Raw genomic sequence first — 20,468 nt, 5'->3', positions numbered from 1 at the left:
ACTAGAAGCGTTTGGGGCGTACCAGCACTGCTGTTCTACTTGCTGAATCACACAGGTAAATGTGTTAGGAGCAAAGCTCTGATGAAAAGTGTGTTTTGCCAGGACAAGGTGTTGTGGCAAGGGTCAGGAGAGGAGCAGGGCTGGGGCAAAGCCAGGAACTGGGATGAGCAGAGTTGCTAAGCTTCATGCAGATCAGCAGAGGAAAAAGTTTGGGTCTTTTCCAAGGTCATTCTGAGCCTGGCTTGAGACCAATTTCTTCTGTTTTTGATGCTGGAAATCAGACCCATGCTGCCCAAAACAAGCTTCCAGATTCTTCAAAGCATGCTCCTGGGGGTGCCACAGCTGCCAGGGGGTTGTGAGGGGTGGAAGAGAAGGAGAGAGAGGATTGGGTTGACTGGAAAAGTTAAATGTGATTGCAGGAGTGTGTCACTGGCTGACTCCCTGACTGGAACAGGAAAGAGCTAACACTCGTGTAAAGCACTCCTGCAGCTGGTGTTCCTGATGACATTGTTACCCACACTGCCTAGTGCCTGATGCAGTCTTTCCCCCGTGTCCTTTCTAAATATTGTGTGCTTAGTTTAGATGCTGATTTCTGTTCCCCAGACTTGCTGCTCGTAGGCAATTTGCTATTCAAGTGCTCCCACTTCTGAGGGATCCACATTTTTCAGCCTTCATTTCCTTCCTTTATTTCCTAGAAATCACAAACTGAGGCTCTTCCTAACCGTGTAGCCTGTGTAAGCCAGCTCTTGATCTTTGCTGAGGTCTCACAAGCACACGCTATTGTTGAGACCTCTGGGGTTGGACTAACGAGATGAAAACTTTCCGAGTATATTTAGCTCTTGTGGATTTTGTCACCTTACTGCATTGGATGTGGTAGCTGACGATTACTTTGGCTATAATGGGTTATAGCACGGTGGAATCCATAGGAAGTGGAAATAAATTAATGAAATCGATTTTATTTATGGCAGTAGATAAACACGAAAATCTGAGTATTTAGATGACTTAAATCAATACAGGAAAGTGAATGTGCTACTTCGGTTCTGCTTTCCTTTACAATTCGATTGCTTATTTTGCTAATATCTGCTAATGGTTTAATTGCACCAGTTCACGAAGTTAACTAGCTGAACACTTGACTCCTGTGTTTAGAGCTCTCAACTGAAGTAGGCATGGACCAGCAGTTTCAGTCAGTGTAAATTTGATGTATTCACACCACAGCTTTGACTCTCACGAGGTGGAACGAATCCCAGACTTTTTTAGCTTTTGTTTTTTTTTCCTGCTAGTACCGTACCATGTTGATACTGTCGGGAGTGGCTGTGTAAGGAGTTCAGGTGGCTGTTGGGGGAGCATTAACAGGTGGGCCTCTTCGATGTCTCCAGCTCTGTGGAAGGAGTTGCTGTGCTCTTGTGAGGGGAGCTCTGTGTGCTCGGAGGGAGAAAAGGCACCGTGCTGCTTCAGCCTGATGAGTTGGGACTGGTGTTCCCTAGTTGTGCTCTGTGATCATCTGCTTTGTCTGTCCTGAAGGTGAACGAGACGACATGGTTGAGTATTTCAGATCCTGCCTGCCTCAAATGAACAAAGAGCTAGGACCCTGCTGCCTTTGGGTATAAAATGGGTTTCTTCCCATGGGGTGGTTAATTTAAATCCTGCTGAACACTTCTTAGTGCCAGAGTGAAAGGAGTGACAAGGACGCCCCAGTGTCTCTTGTCCCCATGGATGATAATGCCATTACACAATTAATTCCCTTACCCTTAAAATTTCTTCATTATTATAAAGATATATTAAAGATATATTAAAAAATAATAAATTATTATAAAGATATTAGCTGAATAGGCAGAATTGGGGATCTTGGGTTAAAGTCCTGAAAGCTTACTTGAGAGCATCAGTTATTTTTTCAAACTTCTTTGCTCTTCTGCTCTTAAAAAACAATTTTCCAGTTTGTCAAAATCGTGTTCCTTCTTTCCTTCTCTGCTCAATGGCATTATAGATCCGTATCGCCTAAGTTTGCTGTCCTGTTTAAAGAGAGCCAACCTCGAGCAAATGTATCTGCTTAGTGCTTATCTATCTGTAAGTTGAAGCAAATGCTTCAATGCATAGCCCTGTGTGCAGCATTTGAAGCTTTTTAGCTTTTTTTTTCCTCCCCCAGGGTAACCATAGGAAAGGGGAGGGAGTAGAAACAAGAAGAATTAAAAAAAAAAATCAGTCAAACAAACAAATAAACAAAAAAAAACAACACACAACAATTTTGCAAATCCTTCCAGTCTGGGGCACCAGTCATGAAGCAACAAGGCAAGTGCTGATTGATCAGGGATGCTGTATATATGGTGAGAGGCCAAGGCCACGTTAAATAACACCTATGAGATGTTAACTTGTGCTCCTACCAAACCCAGGAACATCCAGCACTGCCTGGACGCTAAAGGGGGTAAAAGGGAGGAAAAAAAACAAAGATATGAAACTGGGCTGGAGAGATGATGTGTATTTCCTTTTCAAAGAGTAACTATTTCTAAAAGGGAAGATTAAATGACTCTTAAGCCGTTCAACTTTGGGAAGAAGCTTTTTGTGGAAAGCTTTCTGTACCTTCTCACATGACATTTGTTGCAGTAAAAGAAATGTTAAAACCTATTAATAGCAGAGTATTTCCTGCTTAGAATGAGTTAGGTTAAATAAGCAATATAGCAATATAACTGTCCTAGCAGTAGCAGTACCCATGAATTGGATTTCAGAGCTGGTCACAAAGCCCTGTTGTTCCAGGAAACGTGTCTGTCTGTGACCTTCTGATCTGGTGCTTCTCTCTTCTGATGGATGCTTGCTTACTCTTCTCAATTCCTGGCTTCCCTTTCGGGTCCTCCAGAGTCCTGAGGTCCCAGCCCCAGGAGCTGGTAGTGAAGGGCCTTGACAACGTCCTCTGTAGGTGTCCACCTTGAGGTAGTACTGAGCGGACTGTCCCACATCAAAATGTCCATGAAAACAATTTGGTCAGAAAAGTTTTGGTTTCAGTGAAGTTCTGTTTAATTGAGGAAAAATGATTATCAAGTAAAAAAAAAAAAAACTGTCCCGTGTTGTCCCACAGTGTGTGCTGGTGTGAATGCAAGTACAAAATTTTGAGTGCATAAATCAGCAGCTAAGGGACTGTTTACATTGTGGCCTTTATTCTAGATAAAAATCTATTTATTTACAGTCTAATCAAGGGCATGGCAGTTTTGTTTTCCTTTCCTGGAGCAAACACCGGGGTATGATAACCTATCAAATATTCACCCCTGATGGGACAGCCACAGAAGGCAGCGAGCATAGCACGGATCTTGAGCAAATGTAGCTAATCTGGCGTTGTAAGGTCATGTTATTTTTAAACTGGGTGAAGAATGAGTAGCGCAGGGGAGACGGTGTTTGTGCAGCCCTTTTGATTTGTTCCTATTTCTTAAAGCCAGCTTGGCCTTTTTAGTGATCCGTGGGAACAAGCCGGTGGAGTGGCTGAGCCTCTGTAACCACAAGGGAAAAGGGATGACTCTGAATCCTGGCCCTCATCTGTAAAAATGTCTTTTTACAAAATGTCAGGGAAGGACAAATCTTGTGGGCTCCAAACATCATCCAGTAAGTTGAGTTCAGCTCTGGACTGAAGTCAGATGCTGCAGGACTCCTGTCTGGGTGCCTGTAGGGCTCCTGGGGCTGGGCTCCCTTAGTTGTATTGCCATGAAAATAAGAGTTGTGTTTGAGGTGTGGTGCTCAGCCGGGTGCTGGGAGCAAACTGAACTTTGTATGGTCATTATTACCTTCTCTTCTGGATGCCCTCACTTTTAGCAAAGTAAGGGTTTTCTGAAGCTGGCCTTTTGGAATAATTTCAGTCACTCTAAGGTTTTTCTTTATTTTTTTCCAAGTCAGCTGATCTGAAAGGAGCTGCTAATCCCAGTGGCAATGGAATTCGACCCATTTTCAAGACTTTGATTCTTTTTCTCTTGCTGAAGATAAGAGCCTTATCTTCTGAGTTTGGGTGAGGCATAGACTCCATATTCCAGACAGCAGATCAGCACGCCCTGAGATACTCAAGCCTGAAAGAAAAGTTTAATCTCCTTGAAAATGGATTTTCTCTAACCTGAGAATAGATATAACAGTCTTGTTGTCGAGCATTATATAAACCTTCCCGGTCAGAAGCTGTCTGGATCACAGCTTGTATGCAAAATGTGGAAAAGAAGAGAGGTGCCATGGTGGGTGCAGTTAACAAGAAATTTACCCTTTATTGTTTTGTTAAAGCTGTCTCTTTATGTGATTTTGGTTTGAGATTCTCAATTATTTTGTCACAGTTTTGTTTTTCCTTTTACAAAGTCAGAAGTCTTTGTTGTTGTTTAAAAGCATCACGTAAGATGTTAAGTGAAAGTGTCACAGGGCCCTGGTGATCAATGACTGTGTCCTGAATCCCTTTCCTATTTGCAGCTGCCCCTGGATACTTTGGTTATTTGGAGGCACATTTCCTTCATGTTGTGAAACCATGCATTGGCCATGAGAGTACATTTCCAGAGCTGTTTACCTTGCAGACCTAGGTTACTACCCGCTGCCAGCTAGGCCAAACCAATATTTTTGAAGAGAAGTGGAACTGCATTCCAGGTTGGTTCTGATGCTTTTTGACACATCAGTTTAAAAAAAAAAAAAAAAAAATCAAAATCTTCATTTATTTCTTAACTTGCTTTTTTGGCTTCTATTTTGTAAACAAAAAGTGGAAGGAAAATTTTAATTTAAAAGGAAAATTATGTTTCTCCATTAGAAAAGAAAAGAAGTTCAGCAGAAGTTCAAATAACTGCTTGTCCAAAATCTGATTTTAATGAAATGTGACAGTTCCCTTTTAAACATTTGTTGTTGTTGCTCTGTTTCTTTGGGTTTCCAAACTTTCAGTCAGAACAAGAAATATGGTTTGAGTTACAGTTGCTGTGTTTTCCATCCAAAAGTATGAAGGTATCCCTGTTTTCCTCAGACTAAGGCATCTGAGGCAAAGACCTATGAGGAAAAACAAGCTGAATTTTGCACTGTATCTCAAACACTTGCCAACCTGAGCTTCGTGCATCTTATTGAAAGAATAATTGCACGTTGTGTTTTCCATTAATGTAAGTTGTCTCAAGGCTCGGCTCTGTAAGTTCTCCTTCACTCAGATACGCATGTTGTTGTCAGTGAGAACTGCAGGATTGGGATTTAGGAATAAGATTTCTTTGTGCTATTAAAAGTGGATTTTGCACTCTTTCATATTGAGTATTCCCTTCTGCATTGAGCTGTTACGCTTCAGTAGGTTTCCTGCCATTTCTCGTGCAAGGTCTGCTCAGCAGAGACGGGTGGTCGGAATCTGTCCTTGCAGGGAAAATCATAAAATAAAACGAATATGAAAACAAGGGGAAAAGGTGGGAGTCAGGTCTGCTGGTGAACTTGTACAAGCCAGTTACAGCTGTCAATAAAAGCTTTACATCTTTGTCTTTGAAAGCAGGTAAACTGCCCTTTTGTTCTCTCTATATTTAGCTTTCTTTTGCTAGTAAATACAGATGATAGGAAATAAATGAGAGTAAAGGTATAAAAAGGCAAACAAAAATTAAACACCTGATCATGTAGCTGATCTGAACTTGCTATCGTTATGATGGCTAGGAGTAAGATTTTTCCAGATGGTTCTCCCTAACAATTTTTACTCAACCATGTTATTTAGTAGCTGCTTTTCTTCAACAGGAGGGCCTTTCTCTGAGACACTCAACTGAAAAGAGCAGAACAGATTTTTTGAAACTCTCACAAGGTAAAACACTTGTCATGAGGAAACAATGAAGTGGACTTGTGGAGGACTGCAGAGGATGGTGCCCTGATGCGTTTTAATCTTGTGGGTGAAAAGCTGTGTTTAAAAGTTTATGGTTAAATGCTGCTGTGCTTACATGGTCATACATGGCTTTAAAGACTAGACCTGGTGAAGGCAGCATGCTTATTCGTAAAGTAAGACATCAGCTGCCCTGTCAGGCTGATGTGTTATTGATTAACGGATCAGAGGGATCACAGAGATTTTTGAGGAATTACAGAAGTGTGCTGTAAAGCACCAAGGCCATCACTATGCAGGCGAAGTCCAAAAAAAAAAATGGCAACAACTCATTTGTTCATTTTTACTTTGTGTAGTGTTCCTGTAAGTGGGAAGTATCTGGGGAAACTGAATTCCTGCAGACAGGGAGGGAGACTTTTTTCCTCTGACTCACAGGACCATTTAGTTGGGAAAGACCTCTAATATCATCTAGTCCAACCATGAAGTGTGCTCAAGGGAAAGCAGCTTTCAACGCCCATAAAAAAATAAAATAAAGTGTGGTGGTCTGGAGGGTCCCATGAAGTAGCTGGGAGAAGGTTACTCGTGCAGAGAAACTGCAGAAGGAAGCAGAGAGCAAAAATCCAGGTCTCAGGGGCTGAAAGGACTAGGGAGAGGACAGGGCAGTTTGCAGCAGCACAACAACAGAATTGGGGTAGCTGGAAAACAACCCACAAGCAAGAGTGCAGCTGGAAGGACATGGCGGGAAGCCAGGTGTAGGGGCAGTCCCTTTTTAACTCCTGTTCTTGATTTCCTTAATGCCTGGAATTGTTTCCAACTAAGAAATATAAATCATCATGGTTTCCGTAAATTCCTGTGTTTTTTTAATCAATTTAGAGTTAATTTGGTTGTCTTTAGGAAGCTCAGGGAAGAGTAAAGTTTCAAGAGAGTCCTAGGTTATTTGGGCTGTTGTTGCATCCACTCTCTGCTCTGCTGAAACTGGAATAGTGCAAGGAAGGCTCACAGTTTACCCAAATGCAGTCAGGTCAATGGTAGGATAATAAGTAAAAGAAAGGTCAACAGTCAGCAATGTTTGGCTTTTTGGATAACTGTCATTCTCTCCATCTCTGAGGAACAAGCAGGAGGAATTTTAATAAGCTTTGTTTGGCTTGTCACTAAGTTAGGCAAGCGAAGGCAATGGTTATCAATTTTTTATGCCACATGAAGGCACTCTGAAACAATAAGAGAGCACACAGGCTTCAGTGTGTGCTGGTTGCTCAAGATGCCACTGAAATGAAAGAGGAATTGCTACAGCCAGACTTTCATCTCTCTTTTTAATCTGTATGTATTAACTTCTGTCGAAGGACCAGTTGTCAGGAGCTGTCGGGTCCTAGATGTTGCAGAGGCCTGATGCTTCCACAAAACTTGAATCACCATGTGCAAGTTCTAGACGGTCATTCTGTGCAGGCAGAGGATTTAGTTGGTATTTCTAGCTGTGCAGAGATCCTGAACGAGTATATAAAATCGTCAGCTTCTGCTAATGCAGGATTTTCGTCTAGAAAAAAAAGAGGGTCTGGCAAGACTTGAATGTGCAATCATTTGAGATGTAACTTTTTTTTAATTAATCTTCTACGCTGTGGTTGGAACTGTCCCAAAATTCTTTATCACATCTACAAACCATTTTTATTTCTTCTATGAGGGCTTAAGTTCTCTAATAACAAACTGATACTGTATGGCTGGACTTCAGGAAAAGAAAAAACATCAGGTGAGTTGGGAAGGGTGAATCAGAATGCAGCTCCCAGATCTGAAGGTTTTCTTTTGATCTACTGTGAACTTCTGCCATTAAATTTTAAGATGATATTTTGATATTTTCCCCAGACCTCGTCTGAAAAAAAAGAAAAAAAAAACCTACACGGGGGAAAAACATTCTGGCTGTGGCTTAAATAACAGAAGTCAGGAGAGCCAAGGAGTAAGGCTTGTACTCGATTCTTATTCCTTTCAGCTTCTCTTCATACACTCAGGTGAAGATCAGCCCTAGTTTTGAAATTCTTGGCTTGTGGCACTTTGCATCACAATTACTGTGGTTTTTAAACATTGTGGGTTTTGCTTGAAATGCTTAATTTGATCTGAGATCGGCTGAGAGCAGCAGATCTGCAAGTGTGACTGAGCATGCTTTCTCTCCTGCAACAGTCCAAGAGGAACAGGTGACAAGGGATGTCTGGATGCTCTTAGTTCGTTTGTAAGGGAACAAGATCGTTTTAGGTTATTTCCCCCCTCTGCTATACCAAAAATAAAAAGTTGTGGTTTCTGAGGTAACGGGTTTGATAGAGCTGTTAGCAGTATGTTGTGGGGGAAAAAAATGTTACCCATCTTAAACTTAGCGTTGCATCCACTGCACCAATCTTGTTTGATAAACACCTGATAAGAAAATGGATTGGGATGTTAGCTTAATTCCCGTGCTTTTGAAACTTTTCCTCCAAGTTCCTTGGGAAGCAATTGGACCTTCCCTTGAAATGGAAGGCAGCATTTCCAAATCACTTTGAGGGCTTTTCTGCTAGCTGAGGGGAGGAGAGCATTTGTCTTGTTCCCTGTGGCAGCAGAGAATTTCAGTTTTGCTGCCACCTTCAACTACTCTGCTTTTCCCCTCACGATTTCTGGAGTGTGTTTTAGTCAGGGCAAGGCAGGGTGGTCAGAAATCAAACATGGCCTGACAGATGGCTGGGGAGATTTTCAAAAGCGTCTGAAGGACACTTGGAAAAAACCTCCCCTCTGATCTCAGCTGCAAGGAGGGAAGTCCAAGCAATTCCTGTGGGCTGCTGTTTCCACTGATCCCAATCCAGGGGAGATCTGTGCCACCGGAGCTCTGCTGAGTTGGAGGCAGTTACCTGGGACTTGCACTGGTGTGGAGCTGGGCCAGCGTGCCTACAAATGAGCTCTGATCTCCTGTCTTCCAGTAAGAACAGAACGGGTTGGGGGTTTATTTATTTACTTGCTTTACAGAGAACTTGGAAAGGACAGTCTTGTTATTGTGATGGCTGTAAAAGCTGATGTGGATGTGTGGATAGATCCTTTACTGGGTTCTGCGAAGGCAGCTAGAAATTGCTAACCTTGGGTGGGGAGTGTGTGGTAATTGCTGGACCAGGTACGGTCTGGAGAGTCTCAGCTTTTTTCCCCTTCGGTCACAGACTTGAAAAGTTGCTCAAAATGTAGGAATTCATAAAATCACCCTGCCTTTGTTTTCAGAGTCGTAATCCAAATTTGTCCTTTCAGCATTAGGAATCTCCATGCATTTGGAGAACTTCCTCTGAGTTCTTCCAGAAGAAAGCAGTGGGCTGTCCCTGCACATCCCTGTAGTGGTGGCTGTGCAGAAGTGTCTTGCTGCTCTCCTGCTCATGGGTTTACTGCAAAGCACTACGCCGATGTGGAATAAAACGGTGCTAAGCCACAGCAAGGGATGTCCCCTGATGGGCACAAACAAAATTACAGAGGGCAAGCTACTCCTGTTTCCCATTGCCAACATCTGCCACCGTGATGCCAGGCCTGATGTGATCTGCTACTACTTCTGCTGCAGGGAGCGTTGCAAAATGGCAGGCTTGCAGCATTTCCCTCCATGGAGGGCTGTTTAATTTGGCCTGGTGACAAGTTCTTCCCTTTCCTTTCCTTTACCAGACACTTCCTACTCTCCAGGAGATAAGCGCGTGCAGCATGGAAGTCCTGCAGAGCTCGGTGGCTTCTAGCAGAGCTTCCCAGCTGGGACGAGCAGCTTCAGGAGCTCCCTTTTTGGGGTGCCACCTAAGCAGGGCCTCAAATACTGTCTGAGCACTTCTTTTCTGGAAATCAGGCAGTTGGTTTTAAGCCTCTGAAAGCGTAGGCACTTAGTTTTCTTTGAATATCTTAGCCTTGGGGATTTACAAAGCTACAGACCATTGACTTTGATTTTACGGTACAGTGGTACTGTATGATGAATTTCATTTCTGGTGTTTTTCACTTGTAAACAGTAAGAAAAAACCTTCATTTTAATGAGCACTTTCCTCTCTCTGCCCTATTCCCTATCTGTGTAGGATATAGAACAAGTGAATTTGAAACAAAATGCAGTCTGCCTTTCTCTAAACAGCTATGCCAAATAAATCCAATGGTTAGGAAGCCTAACTTTTGTTTACTTTTTAATGTAATTTCCTAGCATCCGAGCTGTTCTTGTCTGAGTGATCATCTGCCTTCATGGCTTTACATTCCTGGCTTCTCTGATATGTGTCCTTCCTCCACAGCCCCTGTCCAAGCTTCATTTCCTGAAGAGATGATACAAATTCAAGTCATGTACTGGCAGGCAAGTTTAAAGCCTATGTGCTCGGGTTGCATTTCCAGTAAAACCATTGGTCTCTCTTTTCCTTTCTCCACTCATCTATGTGTTTTTTGTTTGTTTGTTTTTTTTACCATCAGCTCAACCTCTACAGAAGGTATTTGTTAAATGCAGCACATATTTAAGATCTGTCTAAGCCACAGAAGGCCTGCTTGTACATTGACAGGCTTTTCTGAACTGAGGCTTCTGTTGGGAATACCTAATACGTAAACTGTTGACTCTAAGGCCAGTAAATTAATTTCTTTTTAGTGCTCTGGCAGTGAGATATATATGGCTTGCATGCTTTTTCCTGGTTTTGGTAGAAGTTCCTTTTGCCTTGCATTGGTGGTGGAAGCTTTGGAACATGGTTCTTGCACTGAAGGAATAACCTTTCTGATCTCATAAGGTCTGAGGTGGACTTTATCAATCAATTCTCATACAACATGGTTGATGAAAGGGAAAAACAGCAGGGTAGAACCCATAGCAGTAGGGAATGTGGCATCCTTGCTGTGGAGGTGATAAAAGGAAGTATTTTTTTTGGCTGTTGTTCCCCCATAGAGCACTTCAGCTATAATATATGGCTGCCACAAGAGATCTGAGCATGTACTGCGGATCCCTGACATATTGTACCCAGTTGATGATGTGGTCTTACAGCTGTTTTCACCTGCCAAAAGGTGCTGCTGTGTCCTTTTTCTGCTCACTCCCGTCCCTCTGTTTCATGAACGGCCTCACAACAAAAGGAAGGGGCTTTTTAGCTCGATCTGTCTGCCTCCTGCACCTGCATTAAAGCTCCTGTGGTGGAAGGAGAAAGTGAGGAATTGGCAGTCAGGGTGTTTAAACTAGTAGCATGGGCTGATTCTGGCTCAAATCCATGTGTACCTGGTGCTCAGTGTGACTTCTCTGCTGGTAAAAAGGGAGTGCAGGATTAGTGTTTGGTATCACCATAACAAAGGGCAGTGATTGTAACCTTCCAAACACCGTGTGTAGCAGCATAAAGCCAACGTAACGTGAATTGTGGCTTTAAAAGAAAACTAGTTTCTGAATTGCATGTGTGAATGCACGTGTGTTTGGATATTAAGCTGACTTCTCTTGTGCAGGGTGTCTTTGCAGTCCATTCACTTACAGCTGTACCTCTGCTCTTTGTACATCCGTTCTCCCATGTGCGTCTCCAACCTGGATCACTACAGGCTAGAGCCAGGCATGCAGAGGACTATTTAGCAAAAAAACAATTCCCCGTAGATCTTTGCTAAAGAAATAAATTCCATGTTTCCACGTCTCTCAAGCTTCTTCTATGAGTCGGAACGATTGTCAGGTATCTTCCTGTTGGAATAAAGTTTCTTTCCTAAACCATGCTCTAGTCCCCAGGAAACGTTGTTGGCTTGCTTCTCTCAGCTCTGCACACTTGTGAAGCTCATGGTAAATCTGAAGTCTTCTACAGTCTGTCTTCAACTAGATTCTGTCCATCTCTTTCCATCATCTGGATTCAGGCTTTTCCTATGCTTTTCTCATCCAAGTCTCCAGTATGCTGAGGACACCCAAACCCATGGTCCTCTCTCTGTCTCTTATTCTGTGTGCCATGGTGCAGCTTGGTGCTGTAATGAGCTGTGCAGGAAATGCTTTCAAGTGATGCTGGCATCAGCTCAGGCTAATCTCAGCTGTGTTCAGAGAAGTCCTAGTTGGTACTGTCAGCGATGAAAAAAGGTTTCCTAAATCCTTAAAGCAGTATATGTCTGGCTGAAAATAAAATGCAAAAGAAAAAGCTTTTTTTTTTTTTTTTTCTTGCTCTGTGCTAATTGAAGCTTCAATCAGTGGTGTTTCAGAAGATGGTGCTCCATTTTAGTTCATAAAGAATAATAATGTGCATGCTTCTCCCCTAGCCTTTGTCTTCGTTTGGCATTTTCCTCTCTGGCTAATGATGACCATGATTCTGAAGACTGCAGTGTATGGTTATAGGAACTATGATAGTTACAAAGGCCTGTGGTCGGCTAGGAGATGGAACATTATGCCTTATTTCAGCTATTGTCCAGTAGCATTTTGCCAAAAGGTGTTTTTCCTGTTGCAGCTGTTTGTTTTTCCCATTGATGTCTTTTTCATTTTCTTGGGGAGAGGGGGCAGTACTTTGGGACCTGCGCTGGGGCTGCTGGTGACTGTGTACTCAGAATAAAAAGACTCCAGCTTTCTGCAGGACTTAGTCTTCCTGTTCTCCATCTTCCAGTACAAGAACTGGACAGCCCCAGGCTGTCCCACTAGCTAACGGTGGACCCCAGGTCACATGTTGGAAGCACACTATGGAGAGAGACTCCGAATTTACACAGACCATGGGCTGTTACAGGTTCTTGGTCTCTTACCAAGATGTAAGGTGTGAGTTCTGGTGTGTGAGGACTGTCTTCATTGCTGTGGGTGCAGTTTCTCAGCAAGCTTTGCTGTCTTCCAGTAGGTGAAGCTTGTACCTGGCCTATGACGCAACCCCTGCTCACAGACAGACCTAAAGAAAAGTGTTGCAAGGGCTCTAAGCGAGCACCCCTCCAAGGAGGGGCAGGAGGAGGTGGGTCTACAGCAGAGACTTTTAATGGCAGAATAAATGGGAAGGTGGAGGTCAGTGCTGTTCGGTCAGTCCAGCACACCAGCTCTCTCTGTTCTCTTCCCCTGCATTCTGCAGGAGCATATTATCTGCACTAAATCTTGAAGAAACACATACAGGTGGACTTTTTTTTTTTTTTTTTTTTTTTTTACTCTTTTGTTTTCCCGAAACTTCAGCTACCCATCAGCAACTCTCAAGATGACAAGAATTTTGACAGCTTGCAAAGTGGTGAAGACTTTGAAAGGCAGGTTGGAGTTTTGCAAAGTGTCTGCTGATCACTGGAGTTTCTCAAGGACTGGTACCAGGTTGTTGAGCATCAAGGTAACAGTAACTGCTAACAGGGAGCTACTGTGGTCTGATAGAGGTGTTTGGCATGCCGAGAGATAGCTCACTGCAGATAACAGGGTTTACCTAGGCATGTAAAACTAAACTGAAGGAGATTTGTCTGAACCTGAAGCAAGGGGTTTGCTTGGCTAAACAGTTCTATTAGATAAGCCAACACTTTTGTGTAGTCGGGAATGAAAATTATAGGGTAAATAGCACCAAGAGGTGGAAGTTCAAGGTTTTGGTTAATTATTATATAGTATTTTCTCTACAAACACCCCACCTTTCTATAGGACTGATAGCTAACAGAGCAATTCTTTCATTCCATGTCATTCATGAATCGATTAGGTATTTAAAAGCAAGCATCACTTGAAGCATGTGAGCAATCCCAATGGGTCTATGTGGGATCCATTTTCAGTGTATTGCAAACCAAGCTGGCTCAGCTTAATCAGAGAGGTAGATGGCTCTTTTTGGACACATCATGGTATCAGCCCTTGATTTTAGGGGCTTGAACCCCTTGGTTCACATCCCCGGTTTCTTCAAATGCAAAAGCTGCATTTGAGCAGCTTTTCTAGTGCAATGCAGGCGGGTGCAGCATGGCATAGTGGGGAGCTAGGACTTTGCCAATTCCTTTGCCACAGGACTTGAGGTGCTTTGGCCCTTTGCATGGAAAAGGGGCTCTTGCACATTTCTGTTTGTGGATCACCGGTGTAATAGGATTAACAACGTGAGGAGTGATGTTTCAGTGGGTAGTGGGGAAAAGCTCTGGGAGATTGGGGCTGTGGATACCCAGAGGGTGCCACCTTAGCTGGCTGGTGGAGTAGAAGACTGATTAATATCACTTCTGTCCACTGAGGACTCAGGTTTCTCTTGCTTGTCCCATGGCCACTGATTTGCAATAAAAAGTTCTCTGAGCTCCTGGCAAAAGACCCATTATTTCTTAAACAAAAACTGGCTGCAGAGAAAAACTGAATTAGGAAGGAGGCATCCCTGTTCTTATCTCTTTTTTTCCAATGTGTGAGTTCTCAGTTCAATTTTGCCTCGTGCTTTTAAAGACAGAGGCTGATTTGTGACTGGTGTACTTGTTACTGGACCCTTCTTCCCCTCCCAGAGAGTGCACAGCAGTCGTGGAACTGCTACCTCGTTCACCATCTTAAAGCACAGCTTGGTAATCTTCCCCTTCCTCTGAATTCAGATCTGGCTGAGGAGGATGTTTTTCCTCCTTGTGATTACAACAGGAGTCCTGTTTGGGAACTGTAAAGCCACCGTGGGTACCAGTCTCCCCTGCCACACTATTTGAAGGTGAAGTAGGTCTCTGACATGGGAAGCAAGTTCTTCTGCAGTTCCTCGGGCTGCTGGAGCTATGTTGATTTGACAAAAATGTGTTAAGACAATTCAGTCTCTCGTGTGGGGCAGTTCCATTTCTTACATCAGCTCTTCCAGGGCAGATGCCAGCTTCTGTGCCATTTTGAAATCTCAGCACTGAGCTCAGAAATGTCTGTTGGTGTGACAGCAACACACTTCCAGCCACCTCTCCTCTCTGGGTTTTTTGCTTCAAATTGGAATGGGCCAGGAGGAAATGGAGACACTTTTACTGCCAGTGTTGCTGGGTAAGAGGAACTGTGTATGCACTGAGAGGTGCTGTTGGCAAAAATCAGTGTCTGAAGTATAGGAGGCCAGGTTTCCTACTTTGTAGCTTGGTTTATCCCTGCCGACAGAGTAGAGCATCAGTATGCTGATGTTGTGCCTCTCAGAACAGGTGTCCATGTAGATGCACTTAAGTCCCTGCAGATACACTAGGGTTTTAGACACTGTCTAGCCACCTAAGCAGGACTGAAGAGCTCTGCTGGAAGGCCATCCCTGCTTGTCTCTTGCCTTTGATAGCTATCTCGCTGCTTGGAGCTGGTTCAGTCACTTCTGCCGTGTTCTGTAGAGTGCAGCAGCTGGAAGCCCTGTGATGCAGAGAGAGGTGAGTTCAAAGGCACTTCAGCCTGTGGCTATAACAGTCTGCTACAGGAAGAGGTGTCTTCTGCTGGTAAAGCTGTGTAGCCCCTGGTTAGGATTGCTGGTTCAGATTTTGATGAGATTCCATCTTTATACATCCCAGGATAATCCTGGCAGGAATCTGTAGCGGGCTGGATCTGATGTGTGTTTTTCTACTGATGGATTAGGACGTGAAGTTTGGATTTGGCATCTTAAATGACAGATTGATGTGTTAGGTGGATGCTGTGTCGCTCATTCAAGGACTGCACAGTGACAGACCCACAAGGTCATACCTCGTAATGCTGAGGTGCCCAGTTAAGAAGTTTCAGGCTCATGGAAAATTGCTGCCCAACTCTGATGGAGTTACAGCACCAGCTGGTCTAGCATCTACCTAATTCTGTGCTCGTGAAGTGAGTGCCCAAAGCCAACACCACCAATTTCAGTGGTGAGGAGAATGAATATATGTTTTAAAACCAAAAGACAAGGCCAATGAAACCCTTGGGAACTATTTAACCACAGTGCCAGTGATAGCAAATGCCCTCCCCAGAAGCATGAGACTGCATGGGGTCCATTTGTATTTCACGGAGTGTGACAGGACCTACTGCAGGGTATCCAAGACCTAATGTGCACTACAAGTGCTGAGTCCGTTGGAGTACCTGCACAGTGACTGGCTGTGGTGCTAGCCAGCCAGCCCCAGAGGTGTCTTTCTGGTGTTCTGTGCTGTGTTCTGCCTTGGCATTGACCCTGGGGAAAGCTGTTTCCATATTGGACTTGATTTTTTGAGTTTAATGCTTAAAGGAGTTTGTGTCGCCCAAGCGGATGCTTGAACTCACAGAAAGCAACGGGGTTGACAAGTAGTTTAATCTGAGACCTCAGTTCTTATTTCTAACTCCACCTTTGCCAGGGGCCACATGTGTGTTTGAATTCAGCACCTGGTACACAAACTGTTGAACCTTTCCTGCTCAGGGCTTTTCTTTAAGGCTCATACACCTCCTTCTATGGCACGTACAGAAGCAGAAGTCAGAGACTCTCTAATATACATATGCAAGCAGTAAAGCAGCAGGCCTGAGGGAGAATTTAAGGATAAGTGGTCCTAAAAGGCTGACCTGTTGCCTAACTTTGCCTAGGAGCAAGGTGGCTGGCTGGGCTTGTGGCACAAGGGGCTGGGTTTGGTGTTCAGCCACCATTAAGGGTAATGGATAGAGGTAAGAAACTTGGAGAAGGTTTGAAATGCAGAGTAATTAGGGTGTGTGGGCTAATGACAGTATAGGTAATGATCCTATTCTTGCATTATTGTAGGCTTAAATGAGTGTTTAGTTGCCTTTGATTGCTCTTTCTCAGTAGGCTATTCTAGGGAGCAAAATAAATGCAATGAAAACATATTTCTGATCTATGTATAAGCTAAGTAGAGTATTAGAGAACGTGAGGGAGAGGTGATAGGTTTAGTAGAGTGCCTAATGTTTATTCTCCCAAGTCTGTTTTCTGTCCAGTTAAGCTCAGTGTATGTGAGGAAACATCACTGTACATGAGCAGTCTGAGGTACGGGGACTCAGAGGTTCCTATTCCCTGCTGCATCCCATCTGTCAGCTCTGCAGGAGAGATGGCACATCCATGGGTGGAAGGGGGCACGGGGAGCAGAGCTGAGACCCCTGTGGGCTCTCTGTAGGGCTGCTTAGCATCACTGGTTTCAAGGTAATCACGCTTCTTCGATTTTCAGTAATGGGCAGAGAGGCCGTAGCTCGAAGCTCGTATCATTTAATGCTCATCTGAGGCCCGTGTAGTTATATGGGGATGTAAAGAGCGGTAGGAGCAATAAATAGGTGGCTTGTAACAGTATAGTTGGCTCAGTAAGGAAGAGATTGGGAGAGCTATAAAAAAGGAAAAAAAGAAAAAAAAACAAAACACATACCAGGAGCAAGCTAGAAATGAGAGAGAGCAAATTTTTGAGCACTGGCTTTAGAAACTATTTTAGATGAGTGTAAAAGGATGCTTCAAATACGTTCTGAGGCAGGTGGAAAGTAACTGAGAAAATGACTGGGAGGCAGAGAGGTGGGTGAGGAGGTAAAAGATCACTCGTAATTCTGCTCCTCTCCCTTTGGAGGTGAAAGTTGATGGGCTGGGTGTGAAGTGGGGCCCATTCCTCCAGAGATGGGGAGAAAAGGGGGATACTCATTTCCTCAAGTGCTTCACGACTTCCACTAGCTGCCTTGCCTGTCTTGGTTCCCCTTCCCCCTCTGATTTTTTTCTGGAACAACTATCCGTGGCATTGTTGTGAACAGCCTTAAGAAGTTTTAAGAGTTCAAATTGTAGGAAATGTGACTTTTCTGCCCTGGTGTCTTTGGGGGTGGTTCTGGTGTTGCTTTCTCTTTGACACGGACAGTGATGGAGTTAATCCAAAGCTTCTCCCTGAATGTAGCCTAGGTGTGAATCATCTTGGGGATATACAAGACCTTGAATTGGTTCTTTATTAATTTTTTTTGTTCCTTTCTACTTGTTAATTTTAGCTAGAAGCAAATGTGATAATATGTGTTTAAAGGAGAAAAAAAAAACGCTGGCAAAGGAAGCCAACTGTTAGCAACGTCCAGCTGGATCTCCAGCCTGTGGTGACAGTACACACGGGAAGATGTTTTTCTAGCTAAGTTTGTTGCTGGTTATTTGGTCTGGAGAGAGTGCAACACAACCCTGGCCCCAGCTTTCTGCTGTGCTGGAAATCAGGTGGCTTTGGGCTTTTTCTGCACTTGTTGATCTGCTGCCCGTTATGCAGCCAGCCTGATCTGTGCGTTGAGAAGTGTGCCAGAGGTGTTGTGCTGGGTGGAATTGTGGCCTGCCTGAGGAAGGAGGCATTTCCCCTGCCACACACCAGTGCCCTCTGTTCCGGGGATCCATCTTCTGCAGCAGCCCAGCATTCAGGGCTCAGCTTGGCCTTGCCATGACAAGCTGAGGGATTTCTTTGGAGAGGAAAAACTTGACTTCTTTGACTGTTTACTCTGTGAGGCAAGTGTGAAAGAAAGAATATTACCTGCTTGCTTCCCAGAACAGGCGTTTATGGCAGACATGCTTCAAAAAGCAAATCACACTGCAGAACTTTTTGGATTCAGCAGATCTTTATCATCTATTTTGGAGATGGGAAGGGCTGCTAGAGCAGGGCACCCAACAGAACTAAATTCATTTATTTATTTATTTTTAACTGCCACAGTGCTTTTACCTTGTGTGTGAAGTGCTTAGTGAAGCAGGACCTGAGCGAGCGAACTCTTCAAGCTGCTTTGGAAAGATGCACCAAATCTTGCAGCAGTCCCCCTTTCTGTTAGCCACCTTTGTTCTTTAAACTCTTCACGAGCTCTGCAGCCTCTCTGGAGAACAGGGACCTCTGCTGAGTTCAAGCCTCTGGTGTGTAGGGAAAAAATGGGATTGCAGTGGGGCTGTGCATGGAGGAAACATTTAAATTGGGACTACGGCAGAGATCTGTATTAGACGACATAGGGATGCTTCTGAGGAGTGGAGACAAAAGGACCTCGAGGCAACTCCGGAATATTTGTTTATTTCTTGCCTTTTTTGTTGTTGTTGTTTTGGTTTGGTTTCAAATGAAAATCTCTCCAGCTAATCCCTGATGGAGCCAATTGGCCTTTTTTATAGCCTGTAAATCACTTTTCACATTAAAAACAAAACTGAAAAGACAAGGTAGGCTGGCAGCTGAGGGATATGGTAACACCTCTGCTGGATATGTAGGCAAGAATAATTGCTTCAGAAATGCTCAACAAACAAACTAAGCTCTTAATTAAGAATAATAAATCAAGGAGAGGGGGGATCCATCTGAACATCTATCCCTTCTGTAGCTGAACTTGCAGGCAGGTTATGGTAGCTCAGGGACATCCCCCTGCATTACATGAACACTGTGTAGGGGCTGTGGTAGTACAGCGGGGCTTCTGTTCGGCAGAAATGATTTCTCTGCTGGTCTGGTGCAGAGAAGGGCAGGAGGTCTGCGGGAGATTCCTGTGAACTGCCACGATAAGGGCGAGACTCGAAGGTCATGGTAATTGTGCTGGATTTTAGCCCTCAGGAGCTAGATGAGTTTTAGATTTCCTGGCTATTCCCCCATTGTTGAGGATCCTGCCAGGCTGTGTTTGCAGCTGTGGCTGCTTCACGCGATGACCCGACTGGCTCGGGGTGGTGGGACTTGCCTGAAACCGGAGCTGATATTTGGGTGGGCTCCAAATATTTGCTCTGCTGAGGGGAGGGATCTGGCTCTTGAAGCCCAGGCTGAGGGAAGCTGGTTCTTACAGTCGCTCTCCCGTGTTGGTAGTGTGGGCTGGATTTTGAGCAGGCTTCAGAAGGGGCAGAAGTCCCATCCAAAGCTCAGTCTGAGGCACCCAGGTGCTTTTCCTTCGTAACACCTTCAGTGTGTGGCAGCTTTCTGTGGTGAGAGGCTTTTAAAGAGATTAGGGGGCTGGCCAAACTGTAACTCTTATTTGGGCTAGATCTAGGGCCATCAAAATTGTATAAATAACTGTGGGAGGATCGTGGTGTTGCTGACTGTCCCATCCAATCATACAAGAAGGCTCAGAAAGTGATGGCTAAACCTTTTGAGAATGACTCGATGTTTGACGTTAATGAGGAAAAAATGCAAGGCTAAAACCATCCCAGATGCACAGAATTCAATTACTTGGCAGTGTAGTTTGATTTTTTTTAGTGTATTTTGCAGTACATTAGTAATTGATCTGTGCAGTATTTATAACTGCAGAAGAGCTGGAGATGAATGTTTGCTGTGATTGTTACAAAATGTTCAATGCTGGGGCTGAAATGTCTCCTTGCTGAGATTGTGCAGCTGATTTACAGCTAATGGAAAGTAGCTCTCCTGCTCCTTTCTACAGCAAACTGAACCTGATTCTTTTTAATAAGATTCCAACATAAGGAGTTCTGTTTTTAACAACAACAGCAACAACAAAATAACTACAAAAAAAAGAAACCCAGACACACCCTGAATATGCAGGTAAGAGCTACTGCCTGGTGGACAAACTTGGTGGATGATTGAGGAGATTGAGCCCCTCCTTCCCTGGCTGGTGCTTGCTGGAGGGGGAAAAAAATAAAAATAAATAAATAAAAGTGATCTACAGAGCTGGTTTCAGTAACTTGCTGCCTCACAGCATTTATTTTAAATTCAGGCACTGTACCTGTGTCTCCTTGCATGACAGGGAACCTGATGCTGATCAGCAAAAAGCAAAAGCTGCTACTGCCTTCAGCTCCCAACAGCACTGCTAATTTTGTTAGGGTTACCAAATTCTGGCAGATTATCCCATCAGAACCCAGCATCCCTGCTTCTTGGTTGGGACTCCGTTCTGCTAAACGCTCTTTGAAAGTGTTGCTGCTTATGGGAAGCTTTCCTCTAGGCTGCTCGTTAGGTAGCTCCTTCTGCCAGGACAATTTAATCCTATGCCTGAGGTAACTGGGACCATGAGCGTCTGATCTGGGAGCTCCTCTCTTCCCGTGGCCTACAGCAGGATGGA

The 20,468-nt window shown here is 44.0% G+C and overlaps 1 protein-coding gene across 2 annotated transcripts in view; it reads left to right on the top strand.

The window, feature by feature from the left end:
• The window catches only part of CPS1 (carbamoyl-phosphate synthase 1), a 175,043-nt gene that overhangs the window by 67,758 nt on the left and 86,817 nt on the right, over positions 1-20,468 (top strand). For both annotated transcript variants that reach the window (XM_072040456.1, XM_072040457.1), the window contains one exon: positions 12,837-12,981. In XM_072040456.1, coding sequence (XP_071896557.1) covers positions 12,859-12,981 — 123 coding nt within the window. In that variant the 5' untranslated portion in view covers positions 12,837-12,858. The remainder of the gene's footprint in view (positions 1-12,836; positions 12,982-20,468) is intronic.

This window comes from Anas platyrhynchos, chromosome 7, assembly GCF_047663525.1.
Source record: "Anas platyrhynchos isolate ZD024472 breed Pekin duck chromosome 7, IASCAAS_PekinDuck_T2T, whole genome shotgun sequence".
In the NCBI taxonomy this organism is placed as follows: domain Eukaryota; kingdom Metazoa; phylum Chordata; class Aves; order Anseriformes; family Anatidae; genus Anas; species Anas platyrhynchos.
This window is presented reverse-complemented; position numbering and strand designations above follow the sequence as displayed.